Here is a 23,644-nt window from a genome sequence, read left to right on the forward strand (position 1 = left end):
CTCCAAGAGAAAAAAAAAATCTTTGTTCAATCTAGAATGGCTGCATAGTTTTTAGGAACAAAGCTCAGGAAATACCTGAGTGTGATCCTAGTCTTGACCTTTCCTGAAGCTGAGACAGGTAAAGCAAGAACACCACCCACCAGACCTACCAGAATAAGTTTTGGAGAAATATTACTTGCATATGAAATTGATTCTAAACCACTTTATACACAGACATAAGTAAGTGCTGACTTTTCTGGAATCCTAAAATGCCTATTCACCAGTTAGGTTTTGTATCATATCTCATAATATTGAAAAACTAAATGTTAAGATGTTTGTTCATGGACTTCCTTCCCTTTTTCACTTTAATTGTCTAATTTTTATCTTGTCCTCTAATAGTCCTATTAGCACATTATGGTTTGTACTTAGTAACCCCCGTTCATCCTATTTCCCTTAGAAATACTAAAGTAGCCTTTCTGCCAGGACAGCTTCTTTTCCAGTAAAATTTATTCACTCTAAGAAACACTTATCTCAGGAAGTCTAAAAAGCCCTCTGTACCTCCATCCTGACTGGCCACCTGTTTCAGTGACTATTTAATTAAAACAGGTGTCAGTGGCTCCATTTGTCACTCTCCCTATGTAAGAGAGAGAGATCATAAAGTCATGAGTCGCTGCCAGTAAAGTCCTCTCTGGTGAGTCTCAGCTGAGCTGCAAATATACAGCATTTTCATTGGCAGTTTTTCCAACCCTTCATTTGGGATTAATTACTCTGCAGGAGCAGTCTGCCTAGCACAACAAAACAATTTCATTCATCAACTGAGGGTGTGAAATTAATGGAAGCCACAACCTCGTTGGAATGAAACATTAAGCTCTCATTTGTGCCATCAACACCAGAGGAGATGGGATAGTCTTTTTCTCTCTCATATATTTCTGCTTTCAGCAATAAAATCAGATTAGACTTTTGTAAATGCCAAGGATTCCACTAGATAGATAGATAGATAGATAGATGTCAAATGTATTGGCAAACCATCAGCAACCTCTGGAGACAATGAATAAAAGCAAATTACATAAAACATCTTCATATCAGTCTTCGTCTTAAGGGGGAAATTCTTGGTTTTGTTTCCTCTCAGATTGCCTTTCACCCTAAGCAATCACACACTTTTATGGCAAAATAACAGTTTATTTGTCAATCTATTGATCCTCAATATGTATACTCAATATGTATGTATATACTTAAAATTACTGACTAATAACTATAGGGAAGAAATCATCATTTTGCAAACATCATTCTAAAAACTGATAAGGGCAAAAGTAATCAGTAGATACTTAATATTGGATGTAGAACTTTGATGAGGAACATGTTATTTACATAGCCTAAAATATCTCCCAACAAATTATTTATTAATCACATTGGGGAAAATGGCTGTACAGTAGAGAAATTGGATAATACCATAATAAAATGAAGAAAATTAATATTACTAGGGAGTAAATGGAAATTATGTGCCTTCAGATATTATGCCCCCAGAAGAATGCAACATCACTCATATAATATTCCAGACAAGAATGTTTATTTGCCCTGAATCTTATTAGGAGGAAATATCAGATAAATCCAAATTAAAAGATATTCTATCAAATAATTAGCCTATGATTTTCACAATGTCAATGGCATGAAAAACAACAAAAGGTTAAGGCAATATTATCTCAAAAAATGACAGATATTCATTTGCTTCACATTTGAATCATGACTATTTTTTAGCTTGTGTAGTTTTACCTGGTGTTTATAATTTACTGTTTTCTTAGGAGGTCCTCTTTGTGCCTGAAAACTTCCCTTTTACTACCATTTAGCCTTTAATGAAGGCTAAATGAATTAATCCGGTCTGGACCAATTGCTCTCTAGGTCTGCTGAGGGCTTTCATCATAGTATCTTCCCTTACTGTTTTCCTGAGTTGGGTACAATATTTCTTGAGTTCCAAATCTTATTTCTCTGCTTATAACTTTCTGTTTTACAAAAGCACATGCTTCGGTAATCTTATTTTTTCTGAAATGATGTAAGAAAGGTAAACTCTCTTGAATCTTTGAACATAAGGAATTTTTTGTTCTATTCTTATACTTGATTAGTAGTTTGGCTGGGAATAAAATTATCTGTTCAAAATCATTTTTCCAAGAGATGTCCAGTCAAGATAGCATTATAACTCTAAGTTTGGATATGCCTCCGACCCAAAGTTCCAAGTACCTAGAAATGGGCGGTAAAATAAAAAAGAGTAAAATCTTTAAAAATCTAAATATTACGTTCATGTTAAGGATTAGAAATGAAACAGAAACAAAGTATTAGGCAAGGATGAAGCCACATAAGCTCCACAGCAATGGACTGAAGCCAGACTCACTTCTTGAAATGGGACGGCACTATGACTCATCATCTCATGACAGGTACACAAAAAATGATCTCACTGGATATATAGAAATACTTCTTATATGAGATGTGTCAAGATACAAGCAGAGCTTTGCAAATAGGACCCAAGCCAAGCTACTCCCTTGTTTTGTAACAGGATCTAAGACATGCCCTGTATCACCACAAAACAAAAGTCTTAAATCGCAATTTAAGATATGGTTCCAAACTTGGTAGAGATACTAAAAACTACTAAAAAAGGAGAAAAAAAGAGAGAAAGAGAAAAATATCTTTTCATTAAAGACAATCCTACACACCCTAATTGATTCCAAATCTGTGAAGAAAATGAGCTCTAGGAAAAATAGTCAGTGCAAGTGAAATGAAAATGCTGGTACGATCTGAAGAAGACTTTGTGTCACATGCCTCTCACATGCCACTTCGGATTTTCAAGGCCTTGCATCTTTCCCATCCCATTCTCTGCTATGATGACAAGCTGTGCATTGGTTCCAACCAGATTTAAGTGGGTGGAAGTTAGCAAGATTTACCACAGGTTTACCCCACATTTTTACTGCTACCCAGGTAGTGCCCACTCAACACTAGACTGAGACTACAGGTTTGTTTCTCTGAACATAGCTAATTGTATTAGTTCATTCTCATGCTGCTTTAAAGAAATCCCCAAGACTGTGTAATTTATAAAGAAAAGAGGTTTAATTGAATCACAGTTCCACATGGCTGGGGAACTTACAAGGCCTCAGCAAACCTACAATCACAGCAGAAGACACTTCTTCCGAGGGTGACAGGAGAAAGAATGAGAGTCGAGCAAAGGGAGAAGCCCCTTATAAAACCATCAAATCACATTAGAACTCACTCACTATCATGAGAACAGCATGTGAGAAACCACCCCCATGATTCAATTATCTCCACCGGTTCCACCTTTGACACATGGGGATTATTACATGTGCTGCCAAAGCAAGCACTACACGTGGGGATTATTACAGTTCAAGGTGAGACTTGGGTGAGGACAAAGACCCAAGCCATATCATTACAACACTAACCCCTCCCAATTCTCATGCCCTCACATTTCAAAACACAATCCCACCCTCCCAACAGTCCACCAAAGTCTTAACTCATTCCAACATTAACTCAAAAGTCCAAGTCCAAAGTCCCATCTGAGATAAAGCAAGTTCCTTTCGCCTATGAGCCTGTAAAATCAAAAGCAACTTAGTTACTTCCCAGATACAATGAAGGTACCAGTGCTGGGTAAATACAGCCATTCCAAATGGGAGAAATTGGCCAGAACAAAGAGGATACAGGCTCCATGCAAGTTCAAAATTCAATAGGGCAGTTATTAAACTTTAAAGTTCCAAAATGATCTCCTCTGACTCCATGTTTCACATTCAGATCATGCTGATGCAAGAGGTGGGCTCCCAAGGCCTTGGGCAGCTCCACCCATGTGGCTTTGTACAATACAGCCTCCCTCCCAGCTGCTTTCATAAGCTGGTGTTGAGTGTTTCCAGGTGCAGGTTGTAAGCTGTAGCTGGATCTATCATTCTAGGGATTGGAGAATGATGGCTGTCTTCTCACAGCTCCACTAGGCAGTGCCCTAATGGGGACTTGTTGTGGGGCCTCCCACCCCACATTTCCCTTCCACACTACCCTAGCAGAGGTTCTCCATGAGGGCTCTGCACCTGCATCAAACTTCTGCCTGGAAATCCAGGCATTTTCATACATCCTCTGAAATCTAGGTAGAGATTCCCAAACCTCAATTCTTGATGTCTGTGCACCTGCAGGCCCAACACCACTTGTAAGCCACCAAGGCTTGGGGCTTTCATCCTCTGAAGCAATGGTCTGAGTTATACATTGGCCCCTTTTAACCTCATTGGAGCTGAAGCAGCTGGGATGCAGGGCACAATGTCCTGAGGCTGTATAGAGTAGGGGTGCCCTGTGCCCAGCACACAAAACCATTTTTCCCTCCTAGGTTTCTGCACCTGTGATGAGATAGGCTGCCATGAAGGTTTCTGACATGCCCTGGTGATATTTTCCCCATTGCCTTGGTGATTAACATTCAGGCTTTTGGTTACTTATGCAAATTTCCACAGAAGTCTTGAATTTCTCCCCAGAAAATGGGTTTTTCTTTTCTATCACTTCATCAGGCTGCAAATTTTCCAAACTTTCATGCTCCACTTCCTCTTGAATGCTTTGCCACTTAGAACTTTCTTCTGCCAGATAATCTAAATCTAAATCATTTCTCCTTAATTCAAAGTTTCACAGATCTCTAGAGTACATACAAAATGCTGCCAGTCTCTTTGCTAAAGCACAGCAAGAGTCACCTTTGCTCCAGTTCCCAAGAAGTTTCTCATCTCCATCTGAGACCCCCTCATCCTGGACTTCATCGTCCATATCACTATCAGCATTTTGGTCAAAACCGTTCAACAAGTCTCTAAGAAGTTCCAAACTTTCCTACATCTTCCTGTCTTCTTCTGAGTCAGTCCTCCAAAGTGTTCCAACCTGTTCCTGTTACTCAGTTCCAAAGTTGGTTCCACATTTTTGGGTATCTTTACAGCAGCGCCCTACTCCTGGTACCAATTTATTGTATTAGTTCATCTTGCACTGCTGCAAAGAAATACCTGAGACTGGTAATTTATAAAGAAAACCAGGCTTAATTGACTCACAGTTCTGCATGTCTGGAGAGGCCTCAGGAAGCTTACAATCATGGTGGAAGACACCTCTTCACAGGGCAGCAGGACAGAGAATGAGTGCCAAGTGAAGAGGGAAGGCCCTAATAAAACCATCACATCTTGTTGGAACTCACTCACTGTCACAAGACACTATGGAGGAAACTGTTCCCATGATTTAATTATCTTCACGTGGTCCCACCCTTGACACATGGGGATTATTACAATTCAAGGTGCAATTTAGGTGGGGACATCAAGTCAAACCATATCACTAATGATTTAAAATTTTTCCTCATTAAAGTGATGAGATTTATATGTCATATCACTAGGATCCGCACATTAGTTTCCCAATGTCCCAATACTGTTTATAAGATAATAAGGGCAAAGTATAGAAAATGTTGCAATCACTGCACATACATAAATATATAATGGTGTTGTCATTGCTGAAACTAAACTATTGACTAATGAACAGAACTCCAAACCTGGCATATGAAAATTGTTCAGGGCTATCATTTAAATATGAAGTAAAAAACTTCCTGTACACATGAGCTGTGCTAGTTTATGTGCAATGAGCATTGACTTCCTCCCATGGTTGTTTTACTTCCATAAAGGGTTCAATTTCACATACTTCTTTGAACATTTCCAAATATACTGAAAGCAAATTACAATGTATCAGTATAAAAAATGAAGCATGAATTCCACCAGATTGTCTTCAGGTCCTTTTCAATACTAAGTCTTTGTAATTCTGTGGAAACAAATACGATTTTAAATAAACATGCAGTGGTTCCTTCCCAACCTACAAACTGCTCTCCTTCAATGCATCTTACACATTTATGCCAGATAATCTCCTCAAATCCCCATGACTCTTGTTTAAATACTCATTTTTTGAATATTTTTATCCAAACAAGACACTGGATAATGAAAGGAGCTCTGATAACTATACCTGGACAATTGACAATCATTAAATCTCAATTATCCAGGGAAAACCAAGATATATATTCACCCTACCTTTGTTTGCTCTTGTTACTGGCTCACTTTTTGAATCCTCGCTAAGAATTCAAAACAGCTTTTCAACTTTATCTCCCATCATTTTCCCACATAAACCCTTTGCTACAAGTAAGCTAATCCCCTCACTGGCTCTTAAACATACCTTATGTTTCTACTAAAAGACTAACTTCCCCATTTTTAATGTATTATATCATATGTAATAGAAGTGTTATATGCCAGGTACTATTCTAATCTATATACATGTGTTAATGAATTTAATCCTCACACTAACCACATGAATTAGTTATAATTACTAGCATCAATTTACATATGGGGTAACTAGATTTTGCCCAAGATTTCACAGCTACCGGGTGTACATGATCTAGAAGTTTGAGCCTAGGGATTTTTTTTCCCTATAGTCACTGTTGTAAATCACTAACATACTGTTTAATTCAACTCAATCTGCTGCTTGGAAACCTACTTGCCCTTCTATTGACAGAAAATCTCAGAATCCTCTGATATCAGAGAATATATATTTTCTGCTACTTATTTTCCTGTTCACCTATACTATCTTGCAATCTTTCATATTGCAGTGTATTTCCCCCTCTTTTATTCTTATTCATCATTTGATATGTTTGTGTCTTACCTCTATTGAATTCTTGACAGCAGAAGTTGTATGTTCATTAGTATTGATTTGTTGTTTGATTTTATACAGTTTTGCTGCTATTTCTTTCTTGATTATATGTATTAGAGGCATATTTGGAACCCTAGTCAACTTCTTTCAAAATATATTCATGCTTCAATTGCTTTGGAATGGCCTAAAATTAGATTGGATTTTCCTTTTTTGTAATAGACCGGCTTAGCCATCCATTGCATATCAGAATGTATTCATTCATTTAGTCCACAAGTATTTATGGAACATTTATGATGTAGCCAAGTACTATGCTAGGCACTCAGGATATGAAAATAAAAAATACAGTCCCTCTCAGATATGTGGGAAGGCTGGGTAGTAAACAGATTTCTGTGTTAGAGTTACAGTATGTTGTAATAAGGACTTTTGTAGAACTATAATATGGGTGTTACAAGAGCTATAGAGGCACTTAACACTAAGAGGAGAACCATGGAAGCTTCCAGCAAAGAGTCACATCTGGAATTAGTCTAAAGATTAAACTAACCAAGAGAAAAAAAGTGGTAGCATTTCAAGAATCAAAATCAGCATGCACTCCCCTTCCAGAAAGAATCAGACAATATAAAACAGCAAAGTACAGTTAGGATATCTGTATTGGTATATGTGTGCTGTAAGGGAGAGTATATCTAGGGATAAGACTGGAGGAGTCAGAATGGAAAATCAAGGACAGCTTATATGCCATGTGGGTCAGCTGCATCTTTTGTTCCACCTCACACCCTCCAGGCCTCATGCTGAATTCCAGCCACAGCTTCAATAAACAGTTTTATGTGCAGTTTGTACTAATAGAAACTTGCTGAGAGCTTACGACCTGAATCATTTATTTTCTATCCTGTGCTTTTTCTAACTCCTCCATGGGGCATTCACGGAAGCGCACTCAGCATGTGTAGCCCAGGAGTGTAAGTGGGTATAGATCTCTTGAGGCAGCTCTTTAGAGAAATGAGGGAAAGTCCATAAATGCAGTTCCCTGTTACTGCTGGGTGGTGTAGATTCTGAAAGTCATTCTAAATATTCCTTAGAAGGCCCCGGAGGGATCCAGGATCAAACCTGATACACCAGATTAAGAAGTTTGATTTTATATATAAGTGCTACAGAGAAACGGTTTGTTTTTCAGTTTGGTTCATAGCAATAATCAATACACATTTTGATATGGTTAGGTTTCGTGTCCTCACCCAAATCTCATCTTGAATTGTAATCCCCAGTTGTTTAGGGAGGAACCTGATGGGAGGTGATTGGATCTTGGGGGTGGTTTCCCCCATGCCGTTCTGATTATAGTGAGTTCTCATGAGATCTGATGATTTTAAGTGTTTGGCAAGTTCTTCCTTCACACTCTTCTCTCTCGCCTGCCACCATGTGAGATGTACTTGCTTCTCCTTCTGCCATGATGGTAAATTTCCTGAGGCCTCCCCAGTCATGTGGAACTATGAGTCAATTAAACCTCTTTCCTTTATAAATTACCCAGTCTCGGGGACTATCTTTATAGCATTGTGAGAATAAACTAATACACATCTGTATTGGCTTTTCCTCCTTCCCTCTTGAAAACGCTTTCATCCCTCCCTCCTGCCCTACACAAGTCTTTATTCACACTTGGCTTTTGAGGGGGACTCAGGCTAATACACTGGATTAATAAGTTTGATTTTATATATAAATGCTACAGAGAAAAATGGTTTGTTTTTTAGCAGGGGAGTAACATGATCAGAGTTACAATTGGATGAAGAACAGATTAGCTGAGGGCAAGACTGGAGGCTGGAAAAGAAAATAGGAAGAGTTTCTTCATATTTCATAGTGAAATATAGACATAAAGTTACTGACCAGGAGGTAAATGGATTTTTTAATGAGAAAATAACAATAATGATCCTAAAAATTGGCTAACCAGATGGCACTTTCTGATTGCATTTTAGAAAAAGGAAAATATGCAGGGACGAGCTCTGGCTCCAGGATAAATTATTAACTATGTAGAGTTTGTTTTGTGTTTTCTGTTTGTTTTGCTCCTTTTTCCTTTTTGATATTGTCTTTAGAAACTTTCTAGTATCCTCACTTCCAGAGATGTGAGGGTAAACTAACTTCGGGGTGTGGTGGAGCCCTAATTTGTAGTCTTTGCTAATTTTTTATGACATATAAAACTGCCACCATGGCCCATTCCAAACTGTCAAGGGTTTAATAACTCATTTTCTGTATGATAGACAAACCTAACAGCAATAATTTAAGCATTCCTTAAGAATGACCCTGTATGGCAGATGCACCTGCAGCAATAACTTAAGAAACGAGGGTTGCCACGTAGAGGTTACTGGGGAAAGGATGCTAAGTGAAGACGCTATATAAATCATTTGCTTTTTACAAGCAGTTGAGATTCTCCTGTTCACCTCGCAGCCACTGGGGCATCCCTGCATGTAAGTCGTCAATAAACCCTACATCTTGTTTACTGGCTCTGGATCTCTTCGTAGGCTTCTTGAACCTGGTGCCATCTCCACTGGACTCAGTAGGGTTTGGGCACAACACTTGCCAAATTTCTTCATATTTAACACTCCTCTCTCCAACACATCACTGCGAATTCCCACAGGAAAGGGCCCTGGCTACTTAGAATCCCTGGCAACCAATATTCTCCTTTCTCATTTCTATCAAAATGTGTCTGCCTTTCATTGCTTGTACTCATGTGGTGTGTTCAGACATCCCAGTATCCTAAACTGTGATCCTTCTCCACTCACCGCCATTCCTTCTTGTCTCTAGATAATCTAATTTTATGTTAACACCATGTAGTAGATGTTTTGATGTGCATCCCCCATCCCTCTTCAGGTTTTAGAAACCATTTATAAATAGGCATAGAAGATTGCTGGTTTTGAATAAAACTAACAAATAGGACTTTGCAACAGCTGCAGGCTAAAATACAAGAATATCTGAAGCTTACTGCATACAATTCTGCAAATCCCATGTCACTAAAGTTATCTGTGGTAAAGAAGGTTACCGTGTGGAGTCTCTGGCCAGCTTCAACCAAAAAGTCACAACACCAACTCCTAGGGTTCTGGATCAAGCTCAGGCAAGATGCAGGAGATAGCTACACAGTATTTAAAAGCAGGTTCTGGCATGACCTTGGCCCTGGTAGAAACTCAGCATCTATCCTACCAGATCACTAGAATTACCTATCAGTACCATAACATGTATACTGTCATACTCACAAGGTCAGGCAGGTATAGCAGCAATTCAGTGTGAAATAAAGGTGGTTTATCTAAGCTCAGGCTCAAGCAGGTTCAGAGACCTCAAGTGAGCAACACAAACAGGAAGGAACACTGGCCCTGCCAGGCATCATGCCATGCAGACCTGCCACCCCCTAGAGCTTTAGAGCAGCATCTTGAAGGTGTGACAGATGCATCAGTTTGGGAGATGACCCCCCTGTGGGAAGGCAGCATCACTCTTCAGGATGCCACTTATACCTAAACCAATGGTTATTAGGTGGTGCTACATTGCCAATGGTTAGAATTCATGGATCCAGGAACCAATGGGAAGCTGTAGGAGCACATTCACCATTACTCCCAATCACCCACCTGAAGGATTGTGATTTTTTCTGCAACGTTAGGCATTTATAGTCCAAGTCCTTGATCCCAGAAGGCAGCTCTTCCCCCAAGCAATGCAGTAAGAGTTCCACTAAACTTAAAGCTATAGTTGACGTCTAGCCACTTTGGGATCATGATGATAGTAATCTAGGTACCCTAAAAAGCAGTTACAATACCGGCAAGGTTAATTGACCCTGATTGTCATGAGGAAGTAGAACTGCTGCTACATATAAGGAGCAGGGAGAAATATGTTTGTTTGGCACTCGGGACCTCTCTTGGTATTCATGGGTCTAGCAGTGAGTCAGCAAGTACAGCAGCTACTTCCTGAGAAGGGCATAATGCTCAGAACTCAGACTCTACAGGGCCCAAAAATATGGGGCAACCATGTGAGCCACTTAATTGAGTAGAAGTGCTAGCTAAGAGGAGAGGTGTCTAAAATGGATAGTGAAAGATTATCAGCTATCATTTCAAAACCAATAGCAGTGTGGGAACTGTAATTTATCCCACAAGCTCTCCCATTAACTGTGACAAGGCTGTGCTTGGATGCAATAAACTTAATGGCAGGAAGCAGATAAATCTGAACAGTGCAAGAGGTGAACTGCAGTGAATGTTCCCAGACCACTTCATAATGCTGGCTGACCCACCCCCCAGCTACTGAAATATTGGCTGCTAAAAGCTCACAGCCAGTGGTCAAAGACAGGTGAGGCCAAAGCCGTGCTACAATTTGTATTCCAGACCATCTCCGGCGTCTGGGCTGGTACTGGCTTCTAGCCAAGATGACTACCTTGTTTCGCTTTCTTCCCCGCCTAACCTGCTTCCTTCACTCTCTTTCTTTTGAGATCCTCCCTTAATCAATCACGTTTTACAAGAATCCAATTTCAGGTTCTGCTTCTAAGGAACTCAATTTAACACAAAGGAGATCTCTTGAGTGTGGAAATAGGGAAAATAATAAAAAGAATTTCAGGTGGCGGATCAAAATGAAAGCCAAAATATTTGGAGACAAATGTTTTTTCATTGTCCTTTAAATTATTTTGGTTTGTTGTCAGTTTATCTCATGTAAAATGCATTAATATTTACCTTGTAAATTTGCCATGAGGATTAAAGAAACAGTATTATAAGAGAGGCACCTGAGATAATTTCCATCACATGTAGGCATTCAATGAAGTGTTGCTTGTATTGCTAATATTACGAGTATCCTTTTAAATAGTTCAAAAATAAAAACAAGCTTGCTGGTGACCAGTAAAATCAGGAAAGCTGGAGCTGCATGGCTGAAAGGCTTGCTGAGAGCTGGTCTGCCTTGCTCTGCATGCAGAGAGCTTTTCTAACATTATTCTCCTCAGATGTGAAATGAGTTCCAGCTCACTAACTGTGGAGCCCCTGAGGTGACTGGCATCCCAGGCTAAGAGTAAAGGAAAGAGCTGTGGGAATGATTGCTGTGGCTCTGTAGTCGTTGTGTTTTATACTTTATTTTGCTTTTGATGCAATGGAGCCAGCAGGAGAGAAAAATAAAGCCAAGTGCATTGTGTTGGGAAGTTTCTTTCTGTTTTAGATTGCCCAGCTTGGGGAAATATGGTGCAGATCTTTTAAAAATTGCACAGCATCCTACTATACAGAGAATAAATGACTACTATAGATATCAACAGGTAAAATAGATAAGTAATATACTAACACTTTTACTGCTGTTAATGAAAAACTGTTCACCAGCCCTATTGTCTTTTGAGGTTTCCAAAGTTGTGTCAGAACAAGTAAACCCAACAGGTGAAAAGCTGTGGACTTGAGAAAATATGGATTTAAAAAAATAGAAAGATTAAAATCCTCAAGGACAGGCAGAGAAAATGTACACAGTTTATGAAATAAGATTACTATAAAATGCTTTTGTCATTCAAGAAGCATGACCCAATGTGAGCCAAATTACATACAATAAAAATTAACATCATAGCAAAGTTCCTGGATAATGGTGTGGCAGGCACTCTTGCTTGTTTGTTCACCAGCTATTTCCAACCCCATCCTCCCATGCTATCTTCTATCAAACAAGCAATGCCAGATACGTTCCTGCCCTCTTACGATGACAAGGAGTGGTCACATGAAACGTAAGACACTAAATGTAAGAGAATGCATCGGTAATTTTCTGGAATTTTCTTTCTCTTTCTGATAAAAGAATCATGCCTATAAGGAATGTTTTCTTTTGCCACACTCCCTTTCAGTTTTGACACTGGTCTGGCTGTAAGCTATGGCATCCATTTTGGATCTTTGAGAGGACATCAACCAACAAGCCAAGAATGGCCAGGCAGAACAACAGGAAACGTCTGGGTCCTTTATCATATATAAAGCCACGAAAAGACCTCAGTAACAGCCTCTTTTGAATATCCTAAATGATGTAATACATGTCTGCACATTTTCAGCCATGTCTAGCAGTCCACCGTGTGGCTCATAGCAGAAGATATTCCATAGAGATACAAATTATTCCTTGCATTGGCGTGAAAGGTATTAAAAATCAATCCAGGCTATTACTAAAGAAGAGATTGATTCTGTCTCTACACAGAAGGTGAAAGCAAGGCTTTCAGGATGACAGGTGTTACCAAGAAATACTCAGACACAAGGCATGTGGGTGGTTGGCTGAGTTCACAGGTATAGAGCCAACTGCAGCAGAGCCAGGCTGGCAAACATTTGGCCAAGTAGACACGGTAGTTAATATTAGGGAATCCAAGGCAAAGACCCAGGTAGGGGCCAAAGCCAAGACAGGATCTCCAAGAGAGGAACTGGCCTCCAGACAACAGGTCTGTGTGGCAGGGTTGGAGCCAAGTTTGGAGGCGTCAGCTGAGATTTTTCAAAGGGAAGTGATTTCTGCCAAAAAATCTTGTGGTACCAAGATGCCTTTTACGGAGTGGCCCAGGACTTCCCACTCAGCCTTATTTTAAAGAATGTTATCTGAGAGGAACAGGATATCTACAAAATTTATAGAATTGGGTCAGATATCCCATCTCTGTTCCCTAATAAGCTTTTGAGTTCTTGCCATATGCTACAGTAACTATGTGTTTGTGTATCTCATAAGCAAGAATTAGATTCTCTGAGGACAGAAATCATGCTTTATTCATCTTTGCACCCTCATTGACTAGCAGAATACTTAGTAGTACTTGATTCACAATTTGTTTGAGGAAGGACAATAAAAATAACAGTATTTATTGAGTACTTATAAGGTACCAGGCATCGAGAAATATGTTTTATACACAATAACTCATTTATTTCATAGAAATAGTCACAACCGTTATCCCCATTTGACCAATAAAGAAACTAGGATTTATAGGAGTTAAGTACATTTTCCCACATTACACAACTAGGAAAAGTTAGACTGCATCTGAAACCAGGTCATCTCTCTCCAGAGAATAGTGCTCTTCTGTATAAATGGAGGGAAAGCAAGCACAGTAATTATTTAAGACACTACTGGGGAATAAGGTATTTTTATCTTCTTTCTCTCACAAAGAAAAGGTGGGCTTTGATTTCTAGAACTTAGTTCTTCTCTTGCTCCTAAGAATAATTGATAGAAGAATGTTTTCAAGAGTCTAGACATAAAGGCAATGAAAGTAAGTAGTCCCAAGAGCTGGAAAGAGCAAAAGTTGGGCATCTTATGTGAAGGGCTTTGGGTGCTGCCTGCAGCATCAGTGTAGCACATGGACTGAAGGAGCAGCAATGTAGATGGACACCAGGATCCATGGACCAAAATCATCTCTAGACATTCTGGCCCCTTGTGAACCCATGTATCTTGCTGATCACAATGTGTGGGGAAAGAATCCTGAGTGATGACTAGTACAGAACTCCCTGTCCATTCCTACATGGAGCATCCAAGAGCCACTTTTAATCTGCTTTAGAAACATCAAGGTGAATGATGTTCCCTGAAGTAGTTGGTTGCGTATCACATTTAAACCTCCAGCAGAAAGGAGGGAAGAAGAGAGGAAAAGACTCTTATGCAGGATGGGCAGGCAGCTACTTAATGTCCAACATAGGCTTTGGGTCTGCTTCAGTTCTCATAAGCTCTCAGCACCAATGCGTTTTGGGAGGGGTGTGTACAATTTCATCTCCAGAAATTCTTCATGGAAATATAAAAAATATTCCCTGAAAAAAATCAGCTTGTAATTGAATAGCTGAAGCAGGAAACATTGGCCTTGGAAAATGCTGAAGCAAGCACAAATTTAGGGGACAAAAAAGAAAAATGGAAAAATGGGAAGGGGCATTTATAAATGTATGAAAAGGGAAATTCCATAATTAGAGGAAGAGCCCTGAAAGTTGTGATTAAGAAAATCTACAAAGGTGTGGCCCAAATTTTTATTATTTGGTTTTCTGTGTAGTTAGAAAGAGGCGGCATCCTTAGTAAGGACTATTGGTTTATTTGTGTTATCTTTGTAGTAGATTTTCTAATACTATTTTAAATAAAACATTGTATAACTGTATTATAAGGCCTGCTATTTAAAGCACCGGGCACTGAGAGAGGCAATCTTCAGCCTTCGGGCTCCAGTTGTAGCCTCTGGGTTTCACATGAAGCCTCCTGAGTCCTAGAAGCCCAGAGCTGGATTATTGATTCAATTGATTCAATAATGTTTATGCTCTGACAACAAGCTACACGCTTCTCTGAGATCATAGTTATTTCCATTAGACCATAGGAATTAAGATGATCCCTTGGGTACAAATGACTCCTTTTCTGAGCAAAATTTCTGGCACTACAGGAATAATGTATTAGAGTCACTCTTTATTTTTCTTCAACTTTTATTTTAAGTTCAGGGGTACATGTGCAGGATGTGCAGGTTTGCTGCATAGGTAAATATGTGCCATGGTGGTTTGCTGCACAAATCATCCCATCACCTAGGTGTTAAGCCCAGTACAAGATTCTGTTAAGTCATAGAATCTTGGGACATTGGAGGGCAACCCTTCGGCCAGATGCTCCACAAGCATTGTGCATTTGACAGATGTCAAAGGAAGATACACATGAGAGGGCATGTGAACCTGGCTCCTCACCAAAGGTGATACACAAATAAGAACAGTTGCACTGTGGCATGGGTTAGTTCTGGGACCCTCATGAGCAGAGTTACCTAGTAGCCTCTCCCTGCTGACCCTGCTCTAGACCCTCCCCTCAATCTCTAGGCCCTGCACAAGTTCCTGAAGTCACAGACCACCCAGCTCTCATCCCCTTTTAAACTAAGATGACCCTCGTTAGTCTCCACCCATTTGGTACTCTAAGTTTCCCATTTCCCTATTCTCTTTCTTTTTTTTTTTTTTTTTTTTTTGAGACGGAGTCTCGCTGTCACCCAGGCTGGAGTACAGTGGCCGGATCTCAGCTCACTGCAAGTTCCGCCTCCCGGGTTCACGCCATTCTCCTGCCTCAGCCTCCCGAATAGCTGGGACTACAGGTGCCGGCCACCAGGCCCGGCTAGTTTTTGTATTTTTTAGTAAAGACGGGGTTTCACCGTGTTTGCCAGGATGGTCTCGATCTCCTGACCTCATGATCCGCCCGTCTCGGCCTCCCAAAGTGCTGGGATTACAGGCTTGAGCCACCGCGCCCGGCACCCTATTGTCTTTCCACTGACCTGTAATAACAATTCCCCAGAGCCTTCTCTTCTGACAAAATCTATCTCTAACAAATCAACACCTTTGGGTTTCACTACTCTACCCTCTTTTGGACTAGTCAAGCTTACACAGAGTTTTCATATAAAAAGGAGCTTAAATTTCATGTAATTAATTACATAAAAAATACAAAAGAAGCAACTAATTCTTTCACAACTTAACTTTGTTATTTAAGAATCAAAAAGTAAGCAATACTCCTATTACTTACTTTATTATGTAAAAGGGTCTATTACTTCACTACTGATGCAATGTTCTAAGGCATAATTTATCAGCAATTAAATGAGATAATGAATTATTAGAAAAATAAAATTGAGCAAAGAGTTCTCAAATCTTAGTTGAGTAGATTTGTACACATAAATAAAATGTCCTTAGCTGAAAATTTCTGCACGACATCTTATTCTGTTTATAATTTCGTAAATCCCTTCCAGGCTATAATTACTGAAGGACTGATACATTTATATGCTCTGTCAGTTTATATAGACTATTACATGTTTATATTACTTTTATACAAAATTTAAAATACTGGGTCTCAGAGAAAATATCAGCATGGGCAATAGCTGCCAGCACGAGCAAGCCACCAAAAGAATGTTTGCCTTGCTTGCTGTTAAATTGCGTTTTTAAGTTTTAGAAACATCAGGTGCTAATTCCCTAATTATGTGGTAATCATGGGCCACCCATAAGCGTTCATTAAGCAGTTTCAAGTCATATTGTAGAATCTGTGACTTTGCTCAGCAGGTTGTTCTAAAGTCAGAATTCAGACAGATTCATAGGATTAAGCTCAGGCAATTACCAAAGTTCCACAAATTAAAATGTCATGATACAAGGATTCTGATGAACCAGGGAAAAAATGTGATTTTCCAACTTAGATATTAATTGAACTAACTTTAGAAGGAAAGTTTTAACATGATGAGTAGAACTTGGATAAGTCAGTGCTTATGGTCAGAGTCACTGTTATTCACTTCTAGAGACTTGTAGGATCAAGATAAGAGTCATTATACAGATGAGCCTTCAGTTGTTGTCCTTGAGACAAAACTCAACTAGAAAGAAAGCAAGAGCAAGCTAAAGAAAAAGATCCAAAATAAAATGCTGGTCTAATAAGAGAAAGACCAAAAGGAGAAAAATATAAGCATTGGCCTAAAGAATGCATAGAGGCTGGTAGGCCAACAAGAAAGCCGAAAGACAGAATTTTCTGGTAATGAAAACAAAATCTTTTTTATCTGAGTTCCTCCAGGAATTGCTTTACACAATCATTCACAACACACTGCTGGATAGTCCATGAAGGCAGGAATTGGGTGTTAGTCCTCACATTATCTGACATATTTTTTGTTTCATGGTAGATATTTAATAAATAGTAATTAATGAATGATTGAAAATGATCAAAAGAAAGAATGGAATGAAGTAAGCCAACACTTCACCATGCAAACTCTAGTCCTGTCCAATATAGGAAATCTCCAAATCCAAAAGAGATGGAGAAGAGGGAAATAACCACTAAGAGGGTCCACTTAATTCATTAACTCAAAGAAAGAGCATTTATTGAAGTCTTACTCAGTATGTGTGCTAATACCACAAGCAAGAAGAGCCAAGGATGGTATGTGCAGGGTGGTCACAGGACTCTAAGTTCTATCAGCTTAAAATTCTTTAATTGCACATAAATATTAGTAGTACCAACTCGTCTTTGCTGCTTTTTCTTTCGTGCTTTTTACATAAGTCACTTAACCTGTTGGTGTAGTTTCTCACATCATTTGGATTGTATCAAAAATCCTAGAGCTTCTTTACCTACTTACTAATATCTAAAAAGATAATATTTCCATTAATACATGATAGTCTTGACAGAACACTACATAAGAATTTCTTGGGATACATGACATTTTAAATCCTATAAATTAATGTTTCTGACACAGAGAAAAAGCTCAGATCATAATTGATAATTAATTGATTAATAGTAATATACCTCACAGGTTGCTGTGGGGAATAAATATCAATGCTCATAAATAATGTCAACAGTGTCTAATACTTAATAAGTACTTAATGCTAATTATTTTTCCAGAGTGGTCCAAATAAACCAGTGGGACTAAGGAGTCATCAAGTATATCACCTAGTTTTTACTGAACTATTATTCTATTATCAGAGTTTGATTCAGTGAACCAGAGATGGATAATACATACTGCTAGAAAGGTCTGTCAACACTCCCCATCCTGAGATAGTGAACCACTCTGAGCACCAACATACTTGAGGGAAACAAGTCATCCTCTTCCAGTGTCAATCCTTGCAGTCTCATGACACTTTAATCAAATGATGTTATAGAAATGATGTAAACCTTTTTAAAACACAAGTCAATGCTGAATTGCAGCTATTTAACTGCAGAAAAAAGAAAAAACCTTTTCTAGATGAAGATCAAATGTTCAATAAACGATAAATTGTAAAGCCTACTAACCAAATGTTGAAAATTCAAAAGACCAGATTATATAATAATAGGATATGTTTAGTCTTATTACATGATATATTTAGTCTTCATGTTTGTTATCATGACATTTCAAAACTTAAAGTTGGGAGTTTTTGCATACAGTATAACACTTTTGAAAACTGTGAAAGCCAAAACAGCAAAAGGCAGAGTTATTGCATTACTAGCTTTGGGCCAGAGACTGGATTTCTCTGACACTGAGCTATCTAAAAACAGACATAATAATAATAATAATAATAATTATTATTATTATTATTTTTCTGCTCACTTTACAAATTTTTGGGTACAATTAATTAAAATAATATATGTGACATGCCTGTGTAAAATGCAGAATAACATTTTATTCCTCATTACTGAAAAATTTTGGAAAAATTATTTTCTTTCTTTAAAGATTAGCCATTGTTACTTCATGCTAAACAAATTACAAAATCACCGTATAGCTCATACCTCTTAGTACCCAGTTGACATCATTAGATTTGAGATCTACTTTGTTCTCAGCAGCAAAGTATTTCCAAAATCTCTCAGAGTGAGTCCTCAGGTTTTGCCACAAACATACTATTTTTATTTCATTTATCTTGAAATATTGGAATGCTTATAAAGACAATCACACTAACCAGAAATATGCATGTACATGCATAGACAGGGGTTATACGTTTAATTTGAGTTCTTAGAAAGGAAATGCCAAATTATAGTATGTGCTGTAATTATTTTCCTTCTTTGCACCTATTTATCTCTAAAACAGGAATTTTAAATTTGGAGAAGGAAAAGGAATTAAAATTATGGAACTTACAGTAGAATATTCTAACATGTATACTCACACAGTTTGAGGATAAGGTCAAGAAAAAAATCGCTGTCTGAAATGTAATCTCATAAGAATAAATTAGCAAAAATAAGCAGCCTTAATTATCTGCATCATTGACCCACTCTAAGAGAATTTGAAAATATTTTGCTGCTAAGAGCAAAGTATATCTCAAATCTAATCATGTCAACTGTGTACTGAGAGGTATGAGCTATATGGTGATTTTGCAATTTGTTTAGCACTAAGAAACAATGGCTAATTTTTGAAGAAAGTAAACATTTTGTTAAATTTTCCAGTAATGAGGAATAAACTTATGTATCTAGATAGACATATTCTAAGAGCAGTATTTCTTAGAGAGTATTAAAAAGAGAACAACTACATCAGAGTGTATTTGTTAAGATTTCTGGACCTGTTCTCAAATGAACTGATAAATTTGAATATTCATGGACAACATGGCTGTCGGGATAACCTTTATTCATCTTTGGCTCAGAAAAATCTTTTTGATAATCTAACCTGATCAAAAGAATGAATAAGAAGTCATTACCTATCTCATTCATTTTCTTTATTAAATATTGAAGAGATAAGGAATGTTAATATTTTTATTTACCCTTAGGAACTGGATGAATTTCCTTTTACACTCTAGGTCAATGATTCTCAAACTTCAGTGCATGTAAGAATAACCTAAAGAATTTCTAGTAAATGCCTATTTCCAGGCCACAGTCATGCCTAGATTCTAGGTTTTCAGATTTCCGAATTGGCCTCTCTCGAGCTCTGTATTCTTGTTATCTCTGGGAGAGCTGGCAAATTCAGCCACCTGGAGCTGAAGCGCCATAATCTAGAACAGCTAGAGACATTTTGCTTCACCATTAACCTCCCTCTACAATGTCCACCTGAGCAGCCAGGTGGCCTTCTGCTTTTTGCCTCCTGGTTCATCACTACCTTCAACAACCTTGATTAATATTGCACATCCTCAAATACCCAGAATTATATAAGGTAAACTAATTGACAAATAAAATGGAAATTCTTTCTGATTTTTCTTTAACAGACAACTTTCTAAGTAAGTGCTGCTACAAAGTCAAAATATTTTAAGGCAAAATTGCAATGACTTTTTCTGTGCAGTTGAAATTTTTGCAGGACATATGCCAATGTTTTATGAGACAGGGATAAAAGAGTGGGAAACTAATGCAGAAGAGGCAAGTGATGGACAGGGTCTTTGAAATATTTTATTTATATTTAGGGTTTTCTTTCACGTTTAAGGTTAAGTGCTTTAAGGTTTTAAAACTTAAAACAAAAAGAAAAGCCTCACTGTTTCTTCAATCACAGTTCCTTGCTTCAATAAGATTGGCTGTGCATTGAAACCTTAATCAAATATCCAAGATACAGACTGCTCACTTTTTCCTCCCTGAGGGAGATTACTAAGTTACATCCAGTCAAGTTTACTGCTTACTTTGCAAGGGATATGGAAAATATATAGGGGGAAAAGTCATATCTGGTAGAGGGTATAGGAGTAACTGAATAATAACCTCTGCTTCTAGTCCCTGGGGCTTCTCTGTGGGATGCCTATGGAAATTACATACACTGTCATCCTAAGACATAAGGCTAAGATGTAAATTACCCCAAATGACATAAATATCCCTTTAAAAATGTGGCAAGCATCCAAATCAGATCTCTACATAATGTTGAGTGGGGTGTATTGCACAACTTTAAGGGGTGCCATTCATGCAGACAATGGGCAATGGAGCTCCTTGGGCAATAATGCAACTGGCAGCCCTGATCCAAATGTAGTTGCTCCTTTAACTTATGTTTTGTCCTGGAGATACCAGAGAACATTCACACAATGAAAATGCTGCTGATGACAATGAAACTAAAGATAATGACCAAAATGTGTAAATACCTACGATAGGCTGATGACTTTGCCAACATTTTAAAGAAAGGACCAGATTGGTGGGCAGTTGGGAGGGACAGATCTGATTAAGTTCCAAAGACCCTGAAGGACCTCTGCTAATAATCTTTATTGCTCTTTATTGCTCTAAAACAGAGAATACATGGAATGGGGCTAAATTATTAGAAAAAGGCAGTTGTATTGCTTTTTCTCAAAATGGGGCTATGAAACTATGCATAGAAAAATATGCAAGTGAATATTGTAAACTAATCTAGTGTTAACATTTTGATTTTGGAATTTCTTCTGCTTATTTTTTTGTGAGTTTAAAGCACTGTCAGCATAAACACATAGGGAGAAGAAAGTTTTTCTCTTTGAGGTTTTAAAGACTTAAGATACTTACTCATAAACAATAAATTTGGGGGGAGATTTGAATAAACAGATGCAAATCAAAGTACTAAAATTTTAGTTTTGTAAACAACCCTCCAAATCATAAGGCAATTCAAATAATGGCAGACTAAGTTAATCATAATGAATGCAAACATTTTATTTTTGAATAATGCAAACTTTTGAATGAATGCAAACTTAATTGTTGCAAAAAATCTTGGTCTACTCCTTAGAAATAATAATTTCTGCATTTGGTGAAACTCAGTGGCCACTAAGATTATCATAACCTAATAATCACATCTCTAGAAACTGATACTAGATTGTTTCCAACCTAGTAGAACACAATCATCAGTTTCTGATTTTCAGTCTCCAACCTCACCCCAATATGTAAAATTTTTTACCAGTAAGTGCCATATATTAAAAGAACCTTTGCTCTCCACTGCTTTTATCCTTTAACTAATTTTTTAAATCCTCCCGATGTGATATTTTCAAATACTTTCTTTGAAATAAAAAATATTTAAGTACTTTCACTGAAATCCTCTCTTCACCACTCACACATTCTTATATAATATAGAGACATTAAATCATCATGAGACCATTTTATTTAAAAATTGAGAATAATATAAAAAAGAATTACAATGAAAAACATTGACTACCTTAATGATAGCAATCATGAATTCCATTCCTGACATAACGACATCTGTTTTTAATATAAAACAAATCACTTTACCAATGCTTTCAAAAACTTGTTAACATTAGATCATTGTCAAAAGCCCCAGTACCTGAATAATATATTTCTATATTACTCTGCAGAATCTATCACATTTAAAGGTTAATTATTAACTATAAACTGGATCTCAGTTTGTACATTTATAGAGGAGTAATTTTTCCAAGCATCATCCTAGAATTTTTATGGGCAACTTAATAGAGAAATTGATATTGGATGAAGCCTGCAACCTCCTCAGGAATGCGAGGAAGTCAAAGTAAGTCTTTATTGCCGCACAACATTCCAGTTGAGCCCAACCTCGTTGAATGCATGCACTCAACCTTTTCTGGTGTTAATATCTACACAAGTAATGATAAATGCCTCACTGGTATTTCAAGGATAATAAACCAGAAGTTAACTTTTAATCTTTGCTCAAATGCTTTGAACAGCATCGTTTTTCTTTTTCCTTAGCAAATAAGTAGACATATTATTTTAGTCATCATACACTGGAAGAAAAGACCACGTACGTGTTAGAAATTTGGCCTTGAGAAGTCAGTCTATTTCCCCAAGCATAATGATCCTATTTTTAATTGACAGCTGTTAGCGCAGTATCTTAGGTGGAAGAGTGTCTCTTGAAGTATGTAGGAGTTGCAAATAAGAAAGGATTGCTTTAGCTGGAGAAATGAGAGGTGTTTAGATGGTGAGTTAGGAACAAAGAGTAGGAGAAGGAAACAGCAATGACTTACCTGTAATACTTTGGTCAAATTGTTAAATAGAGCCTGGCCAGCACTCACTTTGTATTTGATGCCTCTGACTGTGCCATTTTTGCTTAAAATGTTGACTCTTCTTGTACCAAAACCCTTCTCACTGGCAGCCCTTGCTAACACAAGCAAGCTATCCTGGTCATTCTCATTCTCATCACCTTCTGATTCTATGTGCCCATTCTGCTGTCCATCAGAATCACTTAATCCATCTATACCACAGATACTGGCACATTCAGAATCCAGAGAGCCTGACGGTTGCCCATCTTCATACACTTCCTTCAGAACTCGCCCACTGTGAGAGGACGCGATCCGAAACCGGACTTTCCGTGGTCTGTCACTTTCTGGCTTCATCTCCCTTTTCAGCATGGTCACCTCTACCCACATGAACAGCTTATAGCATTCTGGATCCGTTGTTATTGCACTAGTCCACTTGCAAGATGGCAATATCAGAGCCAATTCTAGTGATGGCAGCACTCCTGTGAAACTAACATAGAAAGGAAAGAAGATTCCCAAGGACTTACAGTGCGTCTCTGCTATTAATAATGTATGTGTGTGTGTGCGCTATGGTTACCTTTAAACTAAAACCTGCAAAATGATCCCAACCTTTAAATATTAAATAGCCATGGTGGACAAGTGCAAGAAAGTGGCATGCAGTGAATCCGAAAATATGTACAGAGCAAGAAAATGAAAGGCTTGAACGTTGAAGCCAATGGTGGGCATTGAAAAGGACCTGAGCAGTGGACATGTCTCTACTATTCATTGTCCAAACCAGAGGT

The 23,644-nt window shown here is 38.1% G+C and overlaps 1 protein-coding gene across 1 annotated transcript in view; it reads right to left on the minus strand.

Moving 5' to 3' along the window:
- The window catches only part of GRXCR1 (glutaredoxin, cysteine rich 1), a 137,657-nt gene extending 114,422 nt beyond the window's left edge, over positions 1 to 23,235 (minus strand). Inside the window, exon 1 of the mRNA XM_011949032.1 lies at positions 22,851 to 23,235. Within this exon, the coding sequence (XP_011804422.1) occupies positions 22,851 to 23,234 (384 nt within the window). The 5' untranslated portion in view covers position 23,235. The remainder of the gene's footprint in view (positions 1 to 22,850) is intronic.
- Positions 23,236 to 23,644: the final 409 nt, after the last annotated feature.

This window comes from Colobus angolensis, unplaced genomic scaffold (assembly GCF_000951035.1).
Source record: "Colobus angolensis palliatus isolate OR3802 unplaced genomic scaffold, Cang.pa_1.0 Scaffold29, whole genome shotgun sequence".
Taxonomy (NCBI): domain Eukaryota; kingdom Metazoa; phylum Chordata; class Mammalia; order Primates; family Cercopithecidae; genus Colobus; species Colobus angolensis.